Source organism: Perca flavescens, chromosome 23 (assembly GCF_004354835.1).
Source record: "Perca flavescens isolate YP-PL-M2 chromosome 23, PFLA_1.0, whole genome shotgun sequence".
Classification (NCBI taxonomy): Eukaryota; Metazoa; Chordata; class Actinopteri; order Perciformes; family Percidae; genus Perca; species Perca flavescens.
This window is the reverse complement of record NC_041353.1, coordinates 13,207,659-13,226,017: the sequence shown is the minus strand read 5'-3', so window position 1 is coordinate 13,226,017 and position 18,359 is coordinate 13,207,659. Positions and strand designations below refer to the sequence as shown.

The window sequence follows — 18,359 nt, the reverse complement described above, 5'->3', positions numbered from 1 at the left end:
CCCCGAATATTCAACTGTTAAAATATCCGTTCGTCGAGTAGGTATTCGGGATTCAGATATTCATTCATTAATTCTATAGAAAAACAGAACCCCCACCCCACCTAAACGTGGGCGTGACAATGAGCTTTTCCATGACATCCCACCTGATTTTTCAGGTTAGACAGACAGCCAGAACAGTCAACAGGAGACAGAGTATGTTAAAACAGGTTACACGGGCCTATCAGCTCAAAATCTGTCAGAACAGGTTTACACTAATATGTATCTTTTCTTTACTCATCACAGTTTTTTTTCTTAGCAAGTGATTTCACAACCTGATAGACAGACAGAAGGCAACAGCTAGGCTTATTGAGCATCTAACACGTTTACTTCAATTTTAACCAGACGTCACTGTGTAATTTAAAGAAGCCACGTTGACTGACTTGAATAACCAATGCTCAGTCAACAGCATAGACGCTTAGGTGCTCCTGCACACTGCCTGCGTGGCGTTAGCGTGTCAGCTGCGTGGCGTGTCCATTTTTATTTCAGCTCCCATGTTAACAGGTTAGAGCTTGCACAATGTCTGTGTGACACACATGTCTCAGGCGCGGCCTGTGCCGCGCCAAAAACGCATGCATGCTAGAAATAGCACCGACGCCTATTTTTCACACGACACGCAAGCGTGTTGGAATCATTTCCGGGCAAAATAGAATATAAAAAGAGGTTTATATGTAATTTTGACACATATACATTTAATAAATGACATTCTGATGTTTAAAAGTCTCTAGGTTTTGACATAAATGCAGATATAAATGTAATTTAAAAAACAATTTATTTATATATATATATATATATATATATATATATATATATATATATATATATAAAGATCAATATCTGAAAAGTCAAGGTGAGTGTGGGATGGTAGTAGTTGGGTGTGTAGGAGTATTTTAATCAATTTAGGAATGTCGAAAGTGTTGGTGAAGACTCTTTTTTTGTTAACTTGTCAATATCTTAAGCCCCTGATCTTGCTTACGCAAGGAGAAAAAACTAATTGACGTCAATAACTTACTTTTACTCATTTTGTCTTTGTCCCCACAAAGCAACTAAACCAGTACATTATCAGCCCCTGAAGTGAAATAACATCAAACCTTTTCGGCTTGCGGAGAGAGAATTAGATAATTATGAGTTTAGTACTGAATGCTGAATATCAAATTTTAAATTTGGTGAAAAAAACTGGACCGTAACTAAAAAACAAGACCTTTTGGATGGTAAATTGTTACTATTTTTTTTAACTAAAGTGGCCTGCTGTTCATTAACTATTTTGCAGAGCTGGAAATCACAATCAAAAACCTTGCATTAGTCTTCATTTGGTGGTGCAGTTCACTTTACAGTACTTTATGCTGCGTGTGTTCCTATGGCAAATGGGTGGTGAATAGGCCTCCCTTTGTATTTGGGGCAGCTTTACAATGATTTAAACCTGCTGTTGGAGACCACATGACTGCTTTTACTGTTCACTGCGACTATGTAATCACACTGCACTTAAACATAACCACACACATACTGTACACACCCACCCTACCATGATATTACTGAAAACACACCTTTGATTTTTCTTTCTCCATGCAGCTACACCTCAAAGCTAGTCAGTGCAAATAATTAATTACAAGTGTTTGCTTTAACCTTCTTGCAGCTTCACATGGGTGGGGTTTGTTCATAAGAAAATGAATTGTCCGTTTTAACATATGAACTCCAGACAATGTCCGATGAATCAGGTCCTGGCTTTGTCCCAGGTTTCCCTTTCTCCCATGTAGCGCACAGGAGATTTTCCGTCTCAAACGCGTTCTCACTTACGGGAAATACTCTTTAGACGAGGGGTGGTGCTGGGTAGAGCGTGCAGGAGGCAGGAGATGACACAGAATACACCGCATCACGGAGACGGTTCATAATTTTGTGATAAACAACCGAGTCTCTTGCCGTTCATTGAATTTGACTGACGATTTCAGAGTCGGCCCTTACCAACAGAAGTTCCCAAATCTCGTTGTCTGTCCAGTTAGACATTTTAGTTGACGTCTTTTGTGTAAATCGCCCTTCTTCTTCACCCTTGGATGTTTGTTTTCTTCCGGTTTTGCGCAAGCCAAAAGAAATGCCATCAACATGCCCACTCGCTTGTTGTGAAATCTCACACATTCAGCTCAATCGGAGATTACACAGACTTGTACTAGGGAACTGGCAGGGCAAACACCATTTGATGTCCAATCCAACTGATTCAGACATTTGCGTTCGTACATACAGCTCTGCCGGGTAACTGTAGATAATTTCAGGTTTGCGGTGTGAAAGGGGCTATACAACTTCCGAGTATTTGCAGGCCAGTTTGGCATGTTCTATTCTATTTTAGTTGCCTTTTTAATCCACATTAACCAACTGACTATTAAAAAACAAAACATGATCAAGAATGTAACCTTACATAATCTAAAATTTTATAACAATAACATGTCATTTCCAGGTTATCTGTATAAGTGTGTATCCTCTGGTAACCACTCAGTCCTGCTACAACAGTGAGTTAGTGTAGTGCAGCAGTCTTATGATGGAGAGATAAACAAAGAGAACCAGTGTGAAGTGAACCACACAAAACAAACACACAACCACACACACCATTGTTCTCTCATTTACAGTATACACAAACAGGCAGCCACGTAGCACAGATACTACCAAGTATACACACACACACACGCAGATATGTAAAGTGGTAATATTTTACAATAATTAAATTCCATAATTATGTAACAGGCTAAAACTACATGTCCCCACAACAAGATATCCCTAAGAAGATATTCATAAATTCATCAGAAGACAAGAGCAAAATACCATTACAGATTACACACACAAGCATGGTCACATGTTAGGTGACATTCATGTGCCCTTCTCAAGACAAACACACAACCTGTGTAACATTCTGTCACACATTTTAAACAGTGCTCTGTCAAATACTTTCCCAAACTCTAACCAAACATACACACACAAACGGTTATTTATATATATATAAAAATCAAATGGCATTTATTGACAATGGCACGAGCCAAACCATGTTCACCAACAAATAAAAAAAAAATAAAAAAAAGACCTGATGGTTCCAGAAGAAAGAAGTGCTCCCATCTCTCCCAGGTTATTTCCTGTATTTATTAAAAGTATTTTTGAGCGCAATCACTGCTTTGTTTTCGGAGCAAGAATTCTTATTGTTGGGGTGTGGATAAAGGCTGGACATCCTGTATGACATGCTCTGGATGAACTTGATAATAATAGTTAATCCACACACGCCCAGGTCTGCCTCACAAATTTACTAACATATATTTACAAAGCAACATGCGTGTAGAAAAGCTGTTAATGCTGTTTACGCTCAGCAGTGTTTAGGGTGTTATATGCTTATCGTGCCTACGGACAAAGTAATTAACTAGTAACAGGCTTATTTAGCTGCGAGTGTTATGTTTGTACATGTTCACGTATAAGCAACAACATAACAATAAAGTATTTAAAAGAAAGGTGCATTTTGTTATTTTAGTTTTTTACACTACACACACAGCCCTGTTTTGAGTTGTCAGGGAAGAAGAAAACGCTCACAGAGAATAGAAGAAGAATATGAAATTAAAAGAGAGGCAGCTACCCTTTCTTATGATCAATACATTTTGCACTGACAGTTCTCTACTATTCTTAGAAGCTATGTTTAGCTACTCTTCTAACTGGCACACTGTCAAAGACTTCATTTTACATTGAATTCTCTTGAGTTGTACTTCCAGTAAAAAACATGACGTATTGTTCAATAAATAACCATGTTGAGCAGGGTGAGACTTGGTGCATACATCAGCTCAAGCAATGGAAGTTCTGAATTAATTCTTTGTATAATTGAAAATCAATATATTCCAACAGGACATGACTGCAAATGTCCTGGTATAAAGATATAGATATAGATAAATGAACTCCAGGTGGTAAACTTACTGTGGTACTATTGTGCTTTGTATCCCTATGTGGGTTTTGATACAGAAGTACATTGACATGCATAAGTGCAACTTGAGAATAACAGCCTTGACAGGTGTGTGTATTTATATTTACAGATCACAGTTTTAAGTTTCTTGGTTCCTTCTTTTAAGTTTCCAGTGCTGTTAAGTTGCATAGTTGCAAACCTGCACTGGGAAATAATGACACTGGGAAACCCCAAAGGGTCAAACTGCTCAAGAAGGCACTAATTAAAAATGCAAATAGGTTTCAACACAAATACCAGCTAAGACACTGTTCTATGAAATATCCATGTGCTAATCTCATGCTAGGGAATGGCTGGGAGGGTTATTGTATATAAAGTTAGGCTATCAGCTACCCAGCCCATGAAATATTTATGAGATGACATCATGCTTTGTGGAAAACCAAACAATCAGAAGAACACTGAAATGGGATGGGCATACAGTACATTCAGTACAAGTAAAAATAAATATTAAGTAGCAAAAAATCTCTAGAGTCACTCATCAAATACATTTTGACTATTGCTGCTGAGATTCCAATATTGTAGAAAGCATCAAATTTATATGGCAAAATAGTAAATATTGGATGGTTAAGAATGAAAATGTTAGCTTCTTCTTCGAGCAACTGTTCAGCAAAACTCAATAACAAAAACCCTAAGGTTTACTGTATGAAATATGTATTAAATCTCCACAGACATACATAAAGCAGACGGATTGGGTTCAGATCTAGTAGATATAGATAGATATCAGTCTTCAATTCAACAGGAAATTAACTTATACTGTTTTACATAGGAACATCATTTGTTTATGATGTAATTACGGCATAGTCTAAAGGGTTCTACAGAAAGCAGTATCGTCTTGATCTGAAAGGTCATGACAATTTGTTACAAAAAAATGCCTGTTGGCTACTCGGGTTTAAATGATTTACAGCAATTTATTTCTGATTTCACAAGACATAAAAATACAACAAAGCAAGAAGCTAGATATCAAAACATGCATTTCAAAAGAACAGGAACCAAGCTGAGTCAAACCAGGACTGACAAGCGATTACATTAATCAGCATTTCCAGCAGCTAATTGCATCTTGCGGTTTATAAGATAATACAGGCTCCCTCAAATACGCTGAAGTGCGCAAACATAGCAGCAAATTGAGCCATGCTAACCAATGCTCTAAACTCCGACACAGAGTACAGAGGAGTCAACACTGGCGATCAAGCAAGACAAAGAAACCCAAAACTCCAGCCAGACTACCTTCTGTTGACAGCGACAATACGTACTTCAAACACACAAAAGGAGCGTTTTTATAGGTGTGATCTTAAGATGTTGCAAAACTGTTTCACCTTACATTTGACCACTGTCAAAGGTAAAATAAGACGCAGGCTGTAGCCGGTTGCAGCCTATCGACGGGCTATGATGATGGTTTGTTTACACCGAGCTAGCGAGCTGGCTAGTCCGCTAACAAGAGCTGCCACATCCCAAAGAAGCCAGATAACTATTTAACAGAGCTTGTGCTTCTTTTGACAGCTTACCACATCGACCTATCAGCCTTTACATATTCCAAATAATGCTACATGTGAGTGATAATGTTTCATAAAGAGAGAACAAAGCACTGCTTTCCTGCTGGCTAGCAGATTACGCTTCTCTCCGTTGTTTTGACAGCCAGAATTAGCTGGATAGCAAAGCCGCTAGCTGGCAGGTTGCATTCAGCTAACGTTAACGCTAGGAAAGTCCTATGTGTGAATTGAAGAGTCTGAAACAAGGTAGAACAACAATAATAACAATTAATAGTGACCAGTGTCAGTCGTAATATTCACCTGGCCCTGATGTCTGAATATGAATCCGTCATCTGGGTAACGTAACACAGTTAATGGAGTTGTAGTCGCTGCTCTGCTCCTCTATACTATTGAACGGTTACTGACTATCGCTAGACCAAACTGGACTCAGCGACGTCGGAGGGAGGCAATCACCGCGTGACGCCGCTCGCATGAGCGGCAGATAGCCAATCAGATCGCTCAACGAAAAAAAAAATCCATTACTTATGATCAGGAACAGGAAAAAACATTCTGTAGTTTTTAACGACTTTGGCAAATGCAATGATAATAAAGTGTGTACAATTAGTGGATATAGCAACATTTCAAAGCTGAAACAAATATATGTGAGAGGTTATGAAATATGATGTTCCCTGTGCCACTCTGTATTAATATCAATGGTGTTTTATGTATTAATATCAATGGTGTTTTAGTTGCATCGCCAGCAGTCTTTCAGCTAGAAACTTGTTTGGCAAGTAACTGCCACATGGAAATTGAGCAACAATGTTTGATCAGCTACCAGCCTAGAGTATATAATACCACTTAATCATCACATATACAGTAGGCCTACAGTATACAGTAGCCTACACATTTAGGCTGCAATTCTTAAATTTTACCCTTTAAAATGTCATGGAAAAAACGACAACTGTTAAGAAGCTGAAACCAGCAAATATTTGGTATTGGATACATAACTTCAACAATTAATGGATTATCAAAATTGTTGACAATTTTTAGTCGATAGACAAATTGTTCCAGCATTGGTATACATTTAACTAATGTAATGTCTTCTAAAACAAGAAGTTATTCTTTAGCTGTAATAATTATATTTTTCATAGTAGTTCATTAGTAATTCTTGGAGACAGGTCAAGAATCCTCACCATGTGATGAGCAGCTATACAGTATAAAAGAAAAAGGTGGTATGACACTTGAACTCCACCACCATATCTGAGATGGGAGTATGCAGTGTGATAAAAATGGCCTCATACTGTCAATCACACCAACATTGGATCACCTGTTCTCTGCCCTCTCTGATCCCCAGGGCGTCGGGTGTACATATCCATGGGTGTACTATGCCAGAACACAAACACACGCACACACACACACACACACACATACACACACACACACACTCTCACACACACACACACACACTCTCACACACACACACACACACACACACACACACCCTGCTGTGCTACAATTATGGTTAACTCTGATTGCATAATTGTGCAGATGGATTTATTGTAGTGTAAGGCTGTGGCAGTTGGGTGTGTTGCTTTGCTCTCTGCACAGTTCAGTTGGTCTGGTTTAACAGGTCTCACCAGTACAACAACAAGTTTACAAACTTTTTCAACAGATATTTCTTTGTTTTCAGGGGAGGAGAGTTCTCAGAAATATGATTTGGAAGAGGTGATTCTAAAAAAAACTTGCTGCCATTGCTGTGCTTATGCAGACAGTTCTCTGGTGAGACAGTGTGTGACGTTACATCAGTACTTTGACCTGATTATTGTTGTGTTCTTCTAGGGCAATGAATTTATCTTATCGCATCTTACCTGATTGATATGATAATATTTTTTAATGATTAGTGTAAAGTTTTGTTTCCTTTGAGATGACTATGTAGTTTATAGAGATGAATCTGAAAACAAGTTTACAATATGCAGTAATATAAAGATATAGTTAGATAAGTATAAGTTAGAATAAAGAAGTTTACAGTATTTTTCTGATTCCTGACAGCATTTCACATAACTTTAAAAAGGATGTTTACATAACTCATTATTTATTCAACGCATGGTTTTATTGACTACAGCTTATCGGTTGAACTGGCTGGCTGGCATAGAGTTTGTTGACAAAGTCCACACTCAAGGTTGAAATCATTGATTTTCTTACAATATAACTGATGTGTTTTTAGAGCTCTGTGCCAAGGACTCAGTATACACAGGCATACAATGTCTAGTACTGATGGTGTGGTTCAACAGATGTTTCTCTGAAATCACAGAATAAAGTTCCTTTTAAATACGGAATGGATGGCTGCTTTAAAATTGTCTGTTCTAGGAATTTGTGTCAGTTATCATTCCTTCTCCTGGGAACAGCAGCTCATGCAGAATGACGACTGGTTGGTCAGATATTGGAAAAGGAAAAATATCTCAGCATCTTGGTCACAAAAAATGTCATTACATTGCATCATCGGTTTATCTAACATGTTTTCTGTTTTATCTTTTGCTTTTAAAGTGTAGAGTTCAAGAATTGTGACTCCTCTGGCTCATTCCGTGTCATGGCAATTGCAAATTCTCAAATACAGATTTTTTTTTTTTTCAGCAGCTTTTCTTTGCAGATGATTTGATATGCTTCTAAACATATGGAACTGTTAGCTAGTAACAGGCGACCTCCACAGCCCCATAGTGAACAGCATGCATTGCAATTGGCAGGGTATTGCAGTTTGTTTGCATAACCTTGATTTCTGATTGCACCATGTTCACACAGCTAATCTAGCATTTAAAATGGTTCTTTGTTGCTCTGTCTGTGTGTATGTGGGAACACATGTGCAAGCCTTTCCTGGGGTAAGGTGGCCATTAAGTTAAGAAGCTTCTGTACCAACCGGTGCAACAAAACAGACTTGGCTGCTCTATAAACATGGAGATTATTTAGACTTGGTTTGACTTGGTTAAAGAAATGTTAAAGCTTCAATCAACACAGTTCAGTGTGTCTACAATGTGTATACAATATGCTTGTTGCTTATTGCTACCTTGTACAGTGTACACAATATCCTATGCCTAGTTCAAAAACATAAAGGACTAAAAAAGACATTTATCAGCATTTGCAAGTGATTAAAAGTACATATGTTCTGTTAACTGCATGTCTACAGTAAAACATTTAAATATTAGATAAATTAAAAGTGTGAATAACAATAAATAATATGTTTACAGGTCACTTAATTATTCTCTAGCTCATTATACAAAATTTCCTTCAAATTTTACTTTCCAGTGGCCGGGTTAGCTCAGTTGGTAAAGCAGGCGCACATATATAGAGGTGTATACCTGGACGCAGAAGGTCCAGGGTTTGATTCCAATCTGTGATGATTTCCTGCATGTCTTCCCCCTCTCTCTCCCCTTTCATATCTAGCTGTTCTTTCATAAAAGGCTGAAATGCCCAAAAATATATAAAAATAAAAAAACTTTCCATTAGATGGCAGTGGGGAGTGTTAAAGAGACTGTGTGTGTTGCTGGGATGCTCTCAGCTTCGACAAGTCACAACACCTGTGTATTTATTTTTAAATAATGCAAATCAAAAGTATTTATTCACTTAATTATTGTCACATTTGGGTAACAGTGTCAGCTAAATGTCTAAAATGGTTAATAAAAACACTGTATAACAAATTGTGTGATTGTTATGAAAATGTAAATGCAACTAGGAACTGTCTTCACTAGGCTGATGAAGAATTTTAAGGGGAACTGTGGAAACTATAGAGCTACAGTGATGTAATCTATGGCAAAACAAGCCTGGATGTAACACACACACGCACACGCACACGCACACGCACACGCACACGCACACGCACACGCACACGCACACGCACTGTACAAACATGGCGTGACAGAAGAGCCGACCACATTCTGTCTTTCACAGGTCATGGAAAGTTGCATTAGAGTTGTCACACTGAGAAGAACACATTGTAAATTATGTTGTTAATAATGCAGTCTATGCATATTGCACCCATTAAATGATATTTTGCTTAAAAACCAATGAAGTATATATTTTCATTCATTGGTGTTCAGTGACGACTCCATGCATGTCAAACCCTGTCTCACCTGCTGTGTGAGATGGTTAAAAAATTATACTAAATGTTTCATGGAGCCACGATTGACTCTTTGCATATTGTCAGTATTCATTTTAAAAACTTTTTCATGGTCGTTGCCCTGAATTCCTCAAAGTGGTTAGATTTAAATGCCATTAATGGGTTTTATTTACAGGTGATGATGGTTTTCATTTTGCAGTTTGCATAAGCAAACTCTTTTTCCAGTGTTTATGCAAAAAAAAGCAACATTCGGTTTGATTAACAGCCACAGACTGCATAATCTTAGAGAAATAACTGAAGCCATTAACAAGCTTTTGGTATTGACCCCTAAAAATGTCCCCTTTTTGAAAGTGCATGTCCCATTGGATCCTGCACCAATAGTCTGTGCTGCATCATTGGTTTGCATGTTCACCTTTTTTGTATATGTATTTGTCTGGTCTGTGGCCTGTGTTTGTATGGTTCCCGGTGTGTCCACTTTACACCAATTGCAACAGAAACAGTTGCAATAGTGATGCATATGTATAAAATTAGCTGTGGTGTGTAGCTATGTGTGATAAATCAGAACTATATGTAGCCTGTAATCTCTCCATGTGCAAGAGAGGGGGCTGATGAACTGCACAAGAGCAAGAGTGGAGCTGATCTAAGAATTACAATTTCAACTCGCAGTACATTTACTGAATCTACAGCACACCATCCCAAAAGGTTAGATATTCTGGTTCACCGGGACTGAGCTGTCCATTCTGCTCCAGCCACAACTTATAGAAAGCATATGGATGAATGAGCTTACAGTACAGATAAGTGGCTGAGCATTTCTGTTTGACTTGGTCTTGGAGCTCTGGGGAAGTTTGAAAGAAGACTGAAAAAGGCAGAAAGAGAGCAGTTGACACAGCAACAGAATATGAATGTATGTACACTGCATGTATGTGTGTGTTAGAGAGAGAAAATGAGGTTGTGTCTTCTTGACTTCAGCTAATCCAGATCAGAGAGTTCGCCTACGGATGTCTTAACTACAGCAGCTGCTGGCTAATCCACACACACACATACACATACACACAGACACACAGACACACACACACACACCACAATACCCCATTGTACAGTTTGCCTCTGGCGATCTTGGCTTCTTTTTTATCTGTGGACATTTGTCTATTTTAATGTTGTTGTTGTTGTTTTCCCCTGCAGGACAAATGACGAGCAGAAACCAGAGCTTCCAACTCCTCCTCTCCTGCTCCAACATATGGAAAGAACAGGTTGTAAAGGAATTATTGCACATTGCTCAATGCTAAAAAAAAAATGCACAGAAATGAGAAAAGACGTTAAGATAAATTGTACGAGCCAGTATTACAGCAATGTAGTCCAACTGCAATATATATATATAATAATTGGACAGCTGGTAGTCAAACACAAAAAAGGCCCTGCAGGTAAGAACCAGAGGGTCAGATCAGGACTCATCCTTAAACACTGTACTGATGTTCCAGGCCAATGTGTGTGCAGATGTACAGAGACATTTTTGGGGGTTTTAAAGAGACCCGCGGCTACATGTTTCATCCCACTCTGCTGCTCATCTGAGGGCAGAGTCAAAGCTGTAGAGAGGAAGATAAGAGAAATGTTTATAAGCTGCAGGACAAGCTCCAGATCATCAAATACCTGAGGAGACAGAAGTCAAATTCCAAGGTGAGTGGTGACTAAAACAAAACAAATGTTTGTTATTAATAGATTCCCCTTGGGGACTCTGGCTTAAATCAGTAAGAAAAAAAAGTAAGGTTTATCCCAGACAATGATGCCAAATGTACAAGTTTGTCTCAAGGCACACAAGTCAGCGAAATACCCTGATGTCAGAACACATCCACAATCTTCCCTCTGCATAAAACCTAGTATTATATTGGTAAGAAAAACACTCAAACATTCTCAAAAGAGCAAGAAAAGGCCTTATGAAAGAACCTGGCAGCCATCTGCAGCATCACTGCAGCAGATGGCTGTCAGGTGAAAAGGATCAGAGACACAACCAGATTACACTTACACTGATCTGATCTTCAGCAAACACACACGTGCACACGCACACTTCACAACACTATCAGACACACGCATAAACCATCAATGTAGAATTAATACAAAAGTCTTTGTAGGAATAATCGGCAGCAACCATAGTAGTTTTGTCTGTGTTGAGAAACAGAGTCCTCTATCAGGTGAGGAGGCTTACACAGACCGAGACAGAACAACAGGTCGGTCATGCTGCTCTGGTCAGTGGTCTAATCCAATTAGCGGTGAGTAGCTGAAAGTAAAGGGATTGTTAGTTAAGTCACTGTACAGACTAGCTTAGCCATGAGTATGAGCTTGACATTCAGTGCTGAAAGTTGTTAAAAGTAGTTCAGCAAAGCTGCTGGAGCATTTTATAGAGTTATAGAGAAGAGCTGAAGTCGCACTGCTGGTGCCATAAAGTAACCACAAGAGAGTCTAAAACATATGGACAAAAAAATAAATAAATTGGAAAGAAAGAATGGAAAGCAGCCCAGCATCCATGGAGCAGATGAGGAGTCAAGGAAGCGTTGTGATGGAAGTTTGTCTATTTGATGGGATCAAAGGTCTCGAGGAGGCGTGAGAAAAGGAAATCAGAGTGAATGGCCATAATAAATCACATCCTTAAGTGCAAAAAGACAGCGAACAAGTTTACAAACATACACATTTTACTTTTTTTGCGTGAGAAACAATACATACATGTGAACACAATTTGTGATGTGGTATTAAACATGAAAACCTTCAGATTATCTGCTCACGTCAGTGCTGTAATACTGATATGATCGAGATTGATGGATGCATGGGTTACTTGAAAAACTGCACTCTTTAATCATGATTAATGAGCAGGTAAAAGGAACTTAATTAAAAAAATCCCATAGGTTTCCAACAGTTTTCAGCAGATAGTTAAATAGTTTAGTGTTGGGCGATGAGTTTATAAAGAGGCATTGTCACACCAACACCCCATCAGTCTGCTGATTTGAGTGGAAAATTTGCAGTTTCCATGGCTAAAACATTTATCCCTTGCAACATTTTGTAATTTTATGCCCTAAGACGATGACATTACGATGCCATTTACCAAACTCGTAAATTGTTGATTGTAAAAGCCAATTTTGCATCATTGTCACCTCATCTACAGATGTCTTAGTCAGAGATTAAATTCCTTAATACAAAAATACTGCACATAACATAACAAACGACTTGCTAAAAACTATAATTAGTGAAACAAAAAACATTTAGCCAGTGCTTCAGTCTAAAATGACTTACTGTAATGGTTAATGTCTTTAATTTGTGTCATTTAAGTGACTTTGTTTTCTATTAGCTGTGGATGCTTTATTTCATTTATAATTTTGGCAGTGTTGTTGTGATGGCACTAGGGTAATTCACTTTCTTGTACTGCATTACTCTGCCATTTAGCAACTGCAGCATCATTTCCCAAAACACCCTGGAAATGACAAAGACTGGTCTGTACTGGTCAAGTTGGTGAAAACAGACTTTCCAAAAGAACTGCAGCAGACGCAAGAACAGGACAAAGCCTCATTGTCGAAGACTAGTTTATCAAAAGAGTACACAATAATACTCATGTATAAAACACAGAAAAAACCAATGAAATGAAAAACAATAATAAAATATACCTTCTTTTCTGAGCTACTTTTTTTTTTTTTTTAAAGTAGCACGTAATAAATTGCAGTCCTCTCTGTTTTTTAATGCTCACACATTCATTTTTCCACAGCATGTTCAGTCCTCTTCTGCTCACTTTGTCCTCTTCATGTTGTTATCAACTGCGTCTATTGATTGGATTACATTATACACTTAAAATAGCCTCAACCCAACCCATACAAGTTGCAAAATTCATGGTATAACAGTATTATAAAATGGTAAATTGGTGGCAAAACTGCCAAAAATCCACAGCACAGGGCTTTTTGTTGACTTAAGTTACATAACAACATGTGATGAAGAGGTCCACTCACAGTGAACGTGTCTCTTAGTGCGGGTTCATTAAGGCAGATACAGCACATTAATCTCACTAATGGAGGTCTCGCTCACTTCACTGTCAGATGAAGGACGCTGCCCGTGTGAGCTGCTTGTTTAAAGAGCCACGCGGAGATGGCCGCAACCGGCGAGCTTCATTAACCTGCGCAGACACACTTGTCAGGACAGGTGCTGGAAATCTGCTCTAACAGCCGTTGTTACACAGAGATAAATGGATAGAGTGTGTCCTGTAAGTCGTTAGTCCTTTTTGACTTAAAGATTAAGTGTTTTTATTGCATTTTTAAACAGAAATCGACAGCTGGAAATTCAGCTGAGTGGCTTGTGAAACTGTCACCTGCAAAATAATCCCCCAAAGTCATTTTATTTCAACTTTTCCCACTTTTCTCTACTCCCCTCCATTCACCCACTTTCTGTTTTGCACCCCCAATAAGTGATTCCTCTTCCGCCTGCTGCATTTCTGGTGTTCTCTGTCGGTATTGCAAGTGTGTTTGAGCCAGGTCAGCACAACTCACATATGCACAAAGTTCTCTTGGCAGGGTTAAAGGTCAAAAGTTCTTTGAAAGAGAGACGGTGACACAGGTCAGCGATTACATGGCTTCAAAGTCCAAAAAGGACTGTACTGATGTGTGGGATTCCAGAATACGTGAACACACGTTTTATAGGTCCAAAGTGTGCCTGAGGTTTGTTCGAGTCTCTTTAAATAACAATCAGAGTTGTAGGTTTATTTATTATTTAATTATATATTTATTTGATCTCTCATATCTTTGTTATCACACCATGTGTCCACTTCTAGGGTCCGCTTATCCTTGCTGTCCTTCTGTGTTCATCCATTTTGTTTTGTCCTTCCTTCCTTTCCTTTCCATCACTCCTTCCTTCAGGGTTGTGATCAGGATATTATACAGGAAGGCAGAAAGTGATGGTGGAGGGGGGAGAAACAGGACTCTCCGTGTGGAAGAAATCCTCGCTTCCTACTTGTGTCCACCTTCCCATCCATCTGTTCTTCTTCCCAATTCCCCATCATTGTGCTGTTCACACACACAAATAAAATGGCCACGCAAGTGTCATGCAGCTTTTGCTCTTCGTGTAAAAAAGGCAGGAGATTTATAAATGGAGGAGAGAAGGAAACTGGTCAGAAAATGGAACTTCTGTGTCTTAACTTTTCCTGAACAAAACCCTGAAAATGCATCTAGCCTTCACCCATCCATCCTCCCGTCACCTCTTCATCTACTCTCCCTTAAGTCCCTTTCCTCCTTTTTCATCCCCTTCCAATCGTCCATCATGTGTCAGGGTACTATTTACACACAAACTGGTCCACGAGTGTTGTGCAACGCTTGCACTTGACGTAGCAGCACCAGTGGAACTTGCAGTGGCAGCGCTCGTGCTTGTAGGTCTTGAACTGATCGTATCCTCTGCCGCAGCACATGAGCTCGCAGCCGTCCATGCCCTCCGAGGTTTTGTTGCAGAGGCGGCCCAGCGTGCCCAGCGAGCCTGTGGTCTCGTTGCGGAGGCAGTAGTCAGGGCTGGTGTCGATGTAGACCAGATCATCCGGGGTCGGGGTGTTGAAGCGTTTGTCTACCAGCTCCAGCTTGCCCTGGTAAAGGTAGAAAGAATCAGTTAGAGTGAGATTTAGGATTATTTTTCAGGGTAAAGTGTTTTTGTCCATGACACTCTAGAAGGAGTGACGCATCTGCTATGAGTTCAATACCTTGCGTCCAATGCGCATGGCCGCTGCACTGTCGTACTTCTCCTTCAGGAACTCGCCAACACTTCTGAAGTCGGCCAGCTGGAGCCAACAGGTCTTCAGACTGCAGGAACCTGAGACGCCGTGACACTTACAGGCCACATTTGCAAGGTTATAGGCCGCCTGGTGGAGTGAGAGAAAAAGACAAGATGTTAAAAAGATGTGGTTGTTTGGCTTATACCTGATTTTAGCACTATCTTATCTATACAGAGAGAACAGTAACCTTAAACATCTGTGCTCTAGGTCAACTGTGCTTTCAGGTTTAGAAAAATACATTTTAGTGTTAGTTAAATGTTTAGCTAGCTGAATAGCAAATGGGAAATAAAACAGCACTTTATTGCTTTGATTTTGACTTTCTTATAAATGAAATGATAATTGTAAAGTAAAAAGACTGTAGAAAAATAATAAAACGAAGAAAAAAAAATGTTTCTAAAAAATAAATTCTAAATGTGGGGGGGCTCATGACTGTATCCAGGCCAGTCTGAAGCTTGCATGTTGTGCTGTGTGGACCTATATTATATTTGCTACTACACTGCTGCCATCTAGTGGTCAACATGGGTAAACACTCAGAGTAATGCAGAATAAATGTGCTCAACAAACTGCTCCTGGAGAAATTAAGGTAAATTCAGATGATACACTTAAGTTTATATTGTTTTTATTAATTAAGAGCTTTAGGTCATTTTCACAATTCTTTTAAGCTACTGCTGCCAAAATGTTTTATTAATGGCTGAAAGGTGAGACACCAGATCCACTTGGATCCATTTGTGCCAGCTGCACACTTGTCCATGCACTGCTACACCTCCTGAGGGACTTGTCTTTTTCTCCAAAATTAGCTTCATACACCAACAAATGTAGAAATATTACTGCCTCCGGTTTTCTGTCACCATTGTGCGCTGATGCAAAACCCCCTCCTGTTAAAATGTGCGGTAAATATACAACCAAAGGGGGAAGATGCAAAGCAAAGAAAAACAAAGAAAAGATGTTTGCTCCATGCGCTGTTCTTTGACACGTCTGTCAGTACAACTCCACCAAACAAAAACATACAGCTGACTGAAAATAGAAGAACTACTACTAACCAGAGGAAATTTGGCTCTATTGTAAAGCCAGTTTCCTACACAGCTCTGAGTTAGAAAGCAGTCATTTTAAAAAGAAAACTACAAGATGACATATTATTAGTTTAGCTATAAAGTCAGTGAAATCGTCCTATAATAGAGAGATCATGGGATAGATTCACTGATTTGCCATGTATTACTTTCTTCATGCATGCAGCATAATTTGCTGTTCTAGATCCTGCAAAATCCTGCCATAATTTAAAACTAAACGGCCATTTTTTTTATCCAAAAGCACGGACCCATCATCTAAGGCACTATCTCCAGATCTTGCACCATTATCTTAATGTATTTTCACTCTTTCTTTGCAATATGAGTGTGCAAATTGTTTTGGCTGGGACTTTTTTTTAAAAACATGCTCACATATGCATAGAAAACAGAACAGGAAATACAAGATTTATGGTCGTGGCAGCGGTGGACTTTAGGGGGAGCCTTTCACACCCCTGCTGCTCCACCAGGCAAGTACAGCAGTATTCAATAAACAAGTCACATAACACACCCCTCCTCAAACACACACACACACACACACACACACACACACACACACACACACACACACACACACACACACACACACACACTATACTATGTACTATGTCACTAATTGTGCATTGTGTTATTTTTCGTGTTTGAACCAATGCCGTTCCCACCATACTTGCTGAATCAGTTATTTCTGATTCCTACTTTTCCCCTCCCACAAATGAAACCCATCACTCCTCACATTTCCTGATCTCAATTACCTTCTCACCTCTGTTAACCCCTGCATCCCAAACAACCCCGTCCCCCACCTCCCACCTCTGCTCCCCTCTCCTCTACTTTACTACCCAGCAGGCATAGCACTCGGCACCCTCCAATCCTGTGGCTCGACCCCCGTGACCCCGTGAGAGAGCATGGGACAATGACATTTTGTAAGGCTTGAAGCGTAGTTTTGAACTTTTGTGGTTCTGTTTTTAATATTTTCACCCATTTTACTAAAGTTTGAATTAAAATTCAAAAAAAAACTATTTAACTGCTATTTAGGAAAGTATCAAGCATTTCTCTGAATATTTCTTTATTGATCAAAGTAAGGGAGGAGTTAATAGGTGTAAATGGGTTTTTCAAAGTTAGAATTAGTTTCATACACACATCTCCAGGAGGAAATCCTCATATTTTATGACTTTTTGTTTTACGAGCCCTTTGTTTCCTCAGATCCCCCTCTGTGGGGTTAATTAGAGGTTCACAACCACAGTAACAAGAAAATTAGGATTGCGATTCTTTTTTATCTATGGTCCCACACCGTGGATAACATTTCAAGGATATTAGGAAGAAGATGTTTTGAGATCAGTGGGAGGTTTTGAGAAACAGCCTGAAACAAGATCTACTTCCGTTCATTTTGCTATCCTTTCTCTCTATGCAGTCTTTTATGTTATGTTTTCTGTACTTTATTTTTCTTTTCTTACTTTACTGCTATTGCTGTTGTTATTTTGTACATGTCCATTACTTGATTCATGAATTAGAGCTACAGCCTTAGAATGGTACTATAGAAACAGCTCATTATTATTCCCGTTATTAATATTACAAGCTGCCAATAACCTCATGCTGTCAAATTCAAACCATGCATACACTCTGTGTGTCCGCCTGTGTGTGTCCTGCATCATACTGAGCTATTTGGTGGGTCGTGCCTGCTGGGCGCAGTGACACTGGAACACACACACACACACACACACACACACACACACACACACACACACACAGTCAGTCATCCGTGATGGAGACACGGTCTCTGTGTCAGGCACAATAGGTTCTGCTCAGACAGGGTTAGGGGTTAGGAGCTGTGTGTGTGTGTGTGTGTGTGTGTGTGTGTGTGTGAGTCAGTACTAGAATGGGGCAGAAATAGAGAAAATAGCCCACCCTTTGTGACACGATAAGCAATGAATGA

At 39.3% G+C, this 18,359-nt stretch overlaps 2 protein-coding genes across 4 annotated transcripts in view; both read right to left on the bottom strand.

Annotated features, from left to right (window-relative positions):
- Window positions 1-5,927, bottom strand: part of adipor2 (adiponectin receptor 2) — a 30,056-nt gene extending 24,129 nt beyond the window's left edge. The window contains exon 1 of the mRNA XM_028571101.1: window positions 5,800-5,927. The gene's annotated coding sequence lies outside the window, so the exon portion shown is untranslated. The remainder of the gene's footprint in view (window positions 1-5,799) is intronic.
- Window positions 5,928-12,343: 6,416 nt separating this feature from the next.
- The window catches only part of wnt5b (wingless-type MMTV integration site family, member 5b), a 90,486-nt gene continuing 84,470 nt past the window's right edge, over window positions 12,344-18,359 (bottom strand). For all 3 annotated transcript variants that reach the window (XM_028570266.1, XM_028570267.1, XM_028570265.1), the window contains 2 exons: window positions 15,297-15,455; window positions 12,344-15,182 (listed from right to left, as the gene is read on the bottom strand). In XM_028570266.1, coding sequence (XP_028426067.1) covers window positions 14,883-15,182; window positions 15,297-15,455 — 459 coding nt within the window. In that variant the 3' untranslated portion in view covers window positions 12,344-14,882. The remainder of the gene's footprint in view (window positions 15,183-15,296; window positions 15,456-18,359) is intronic.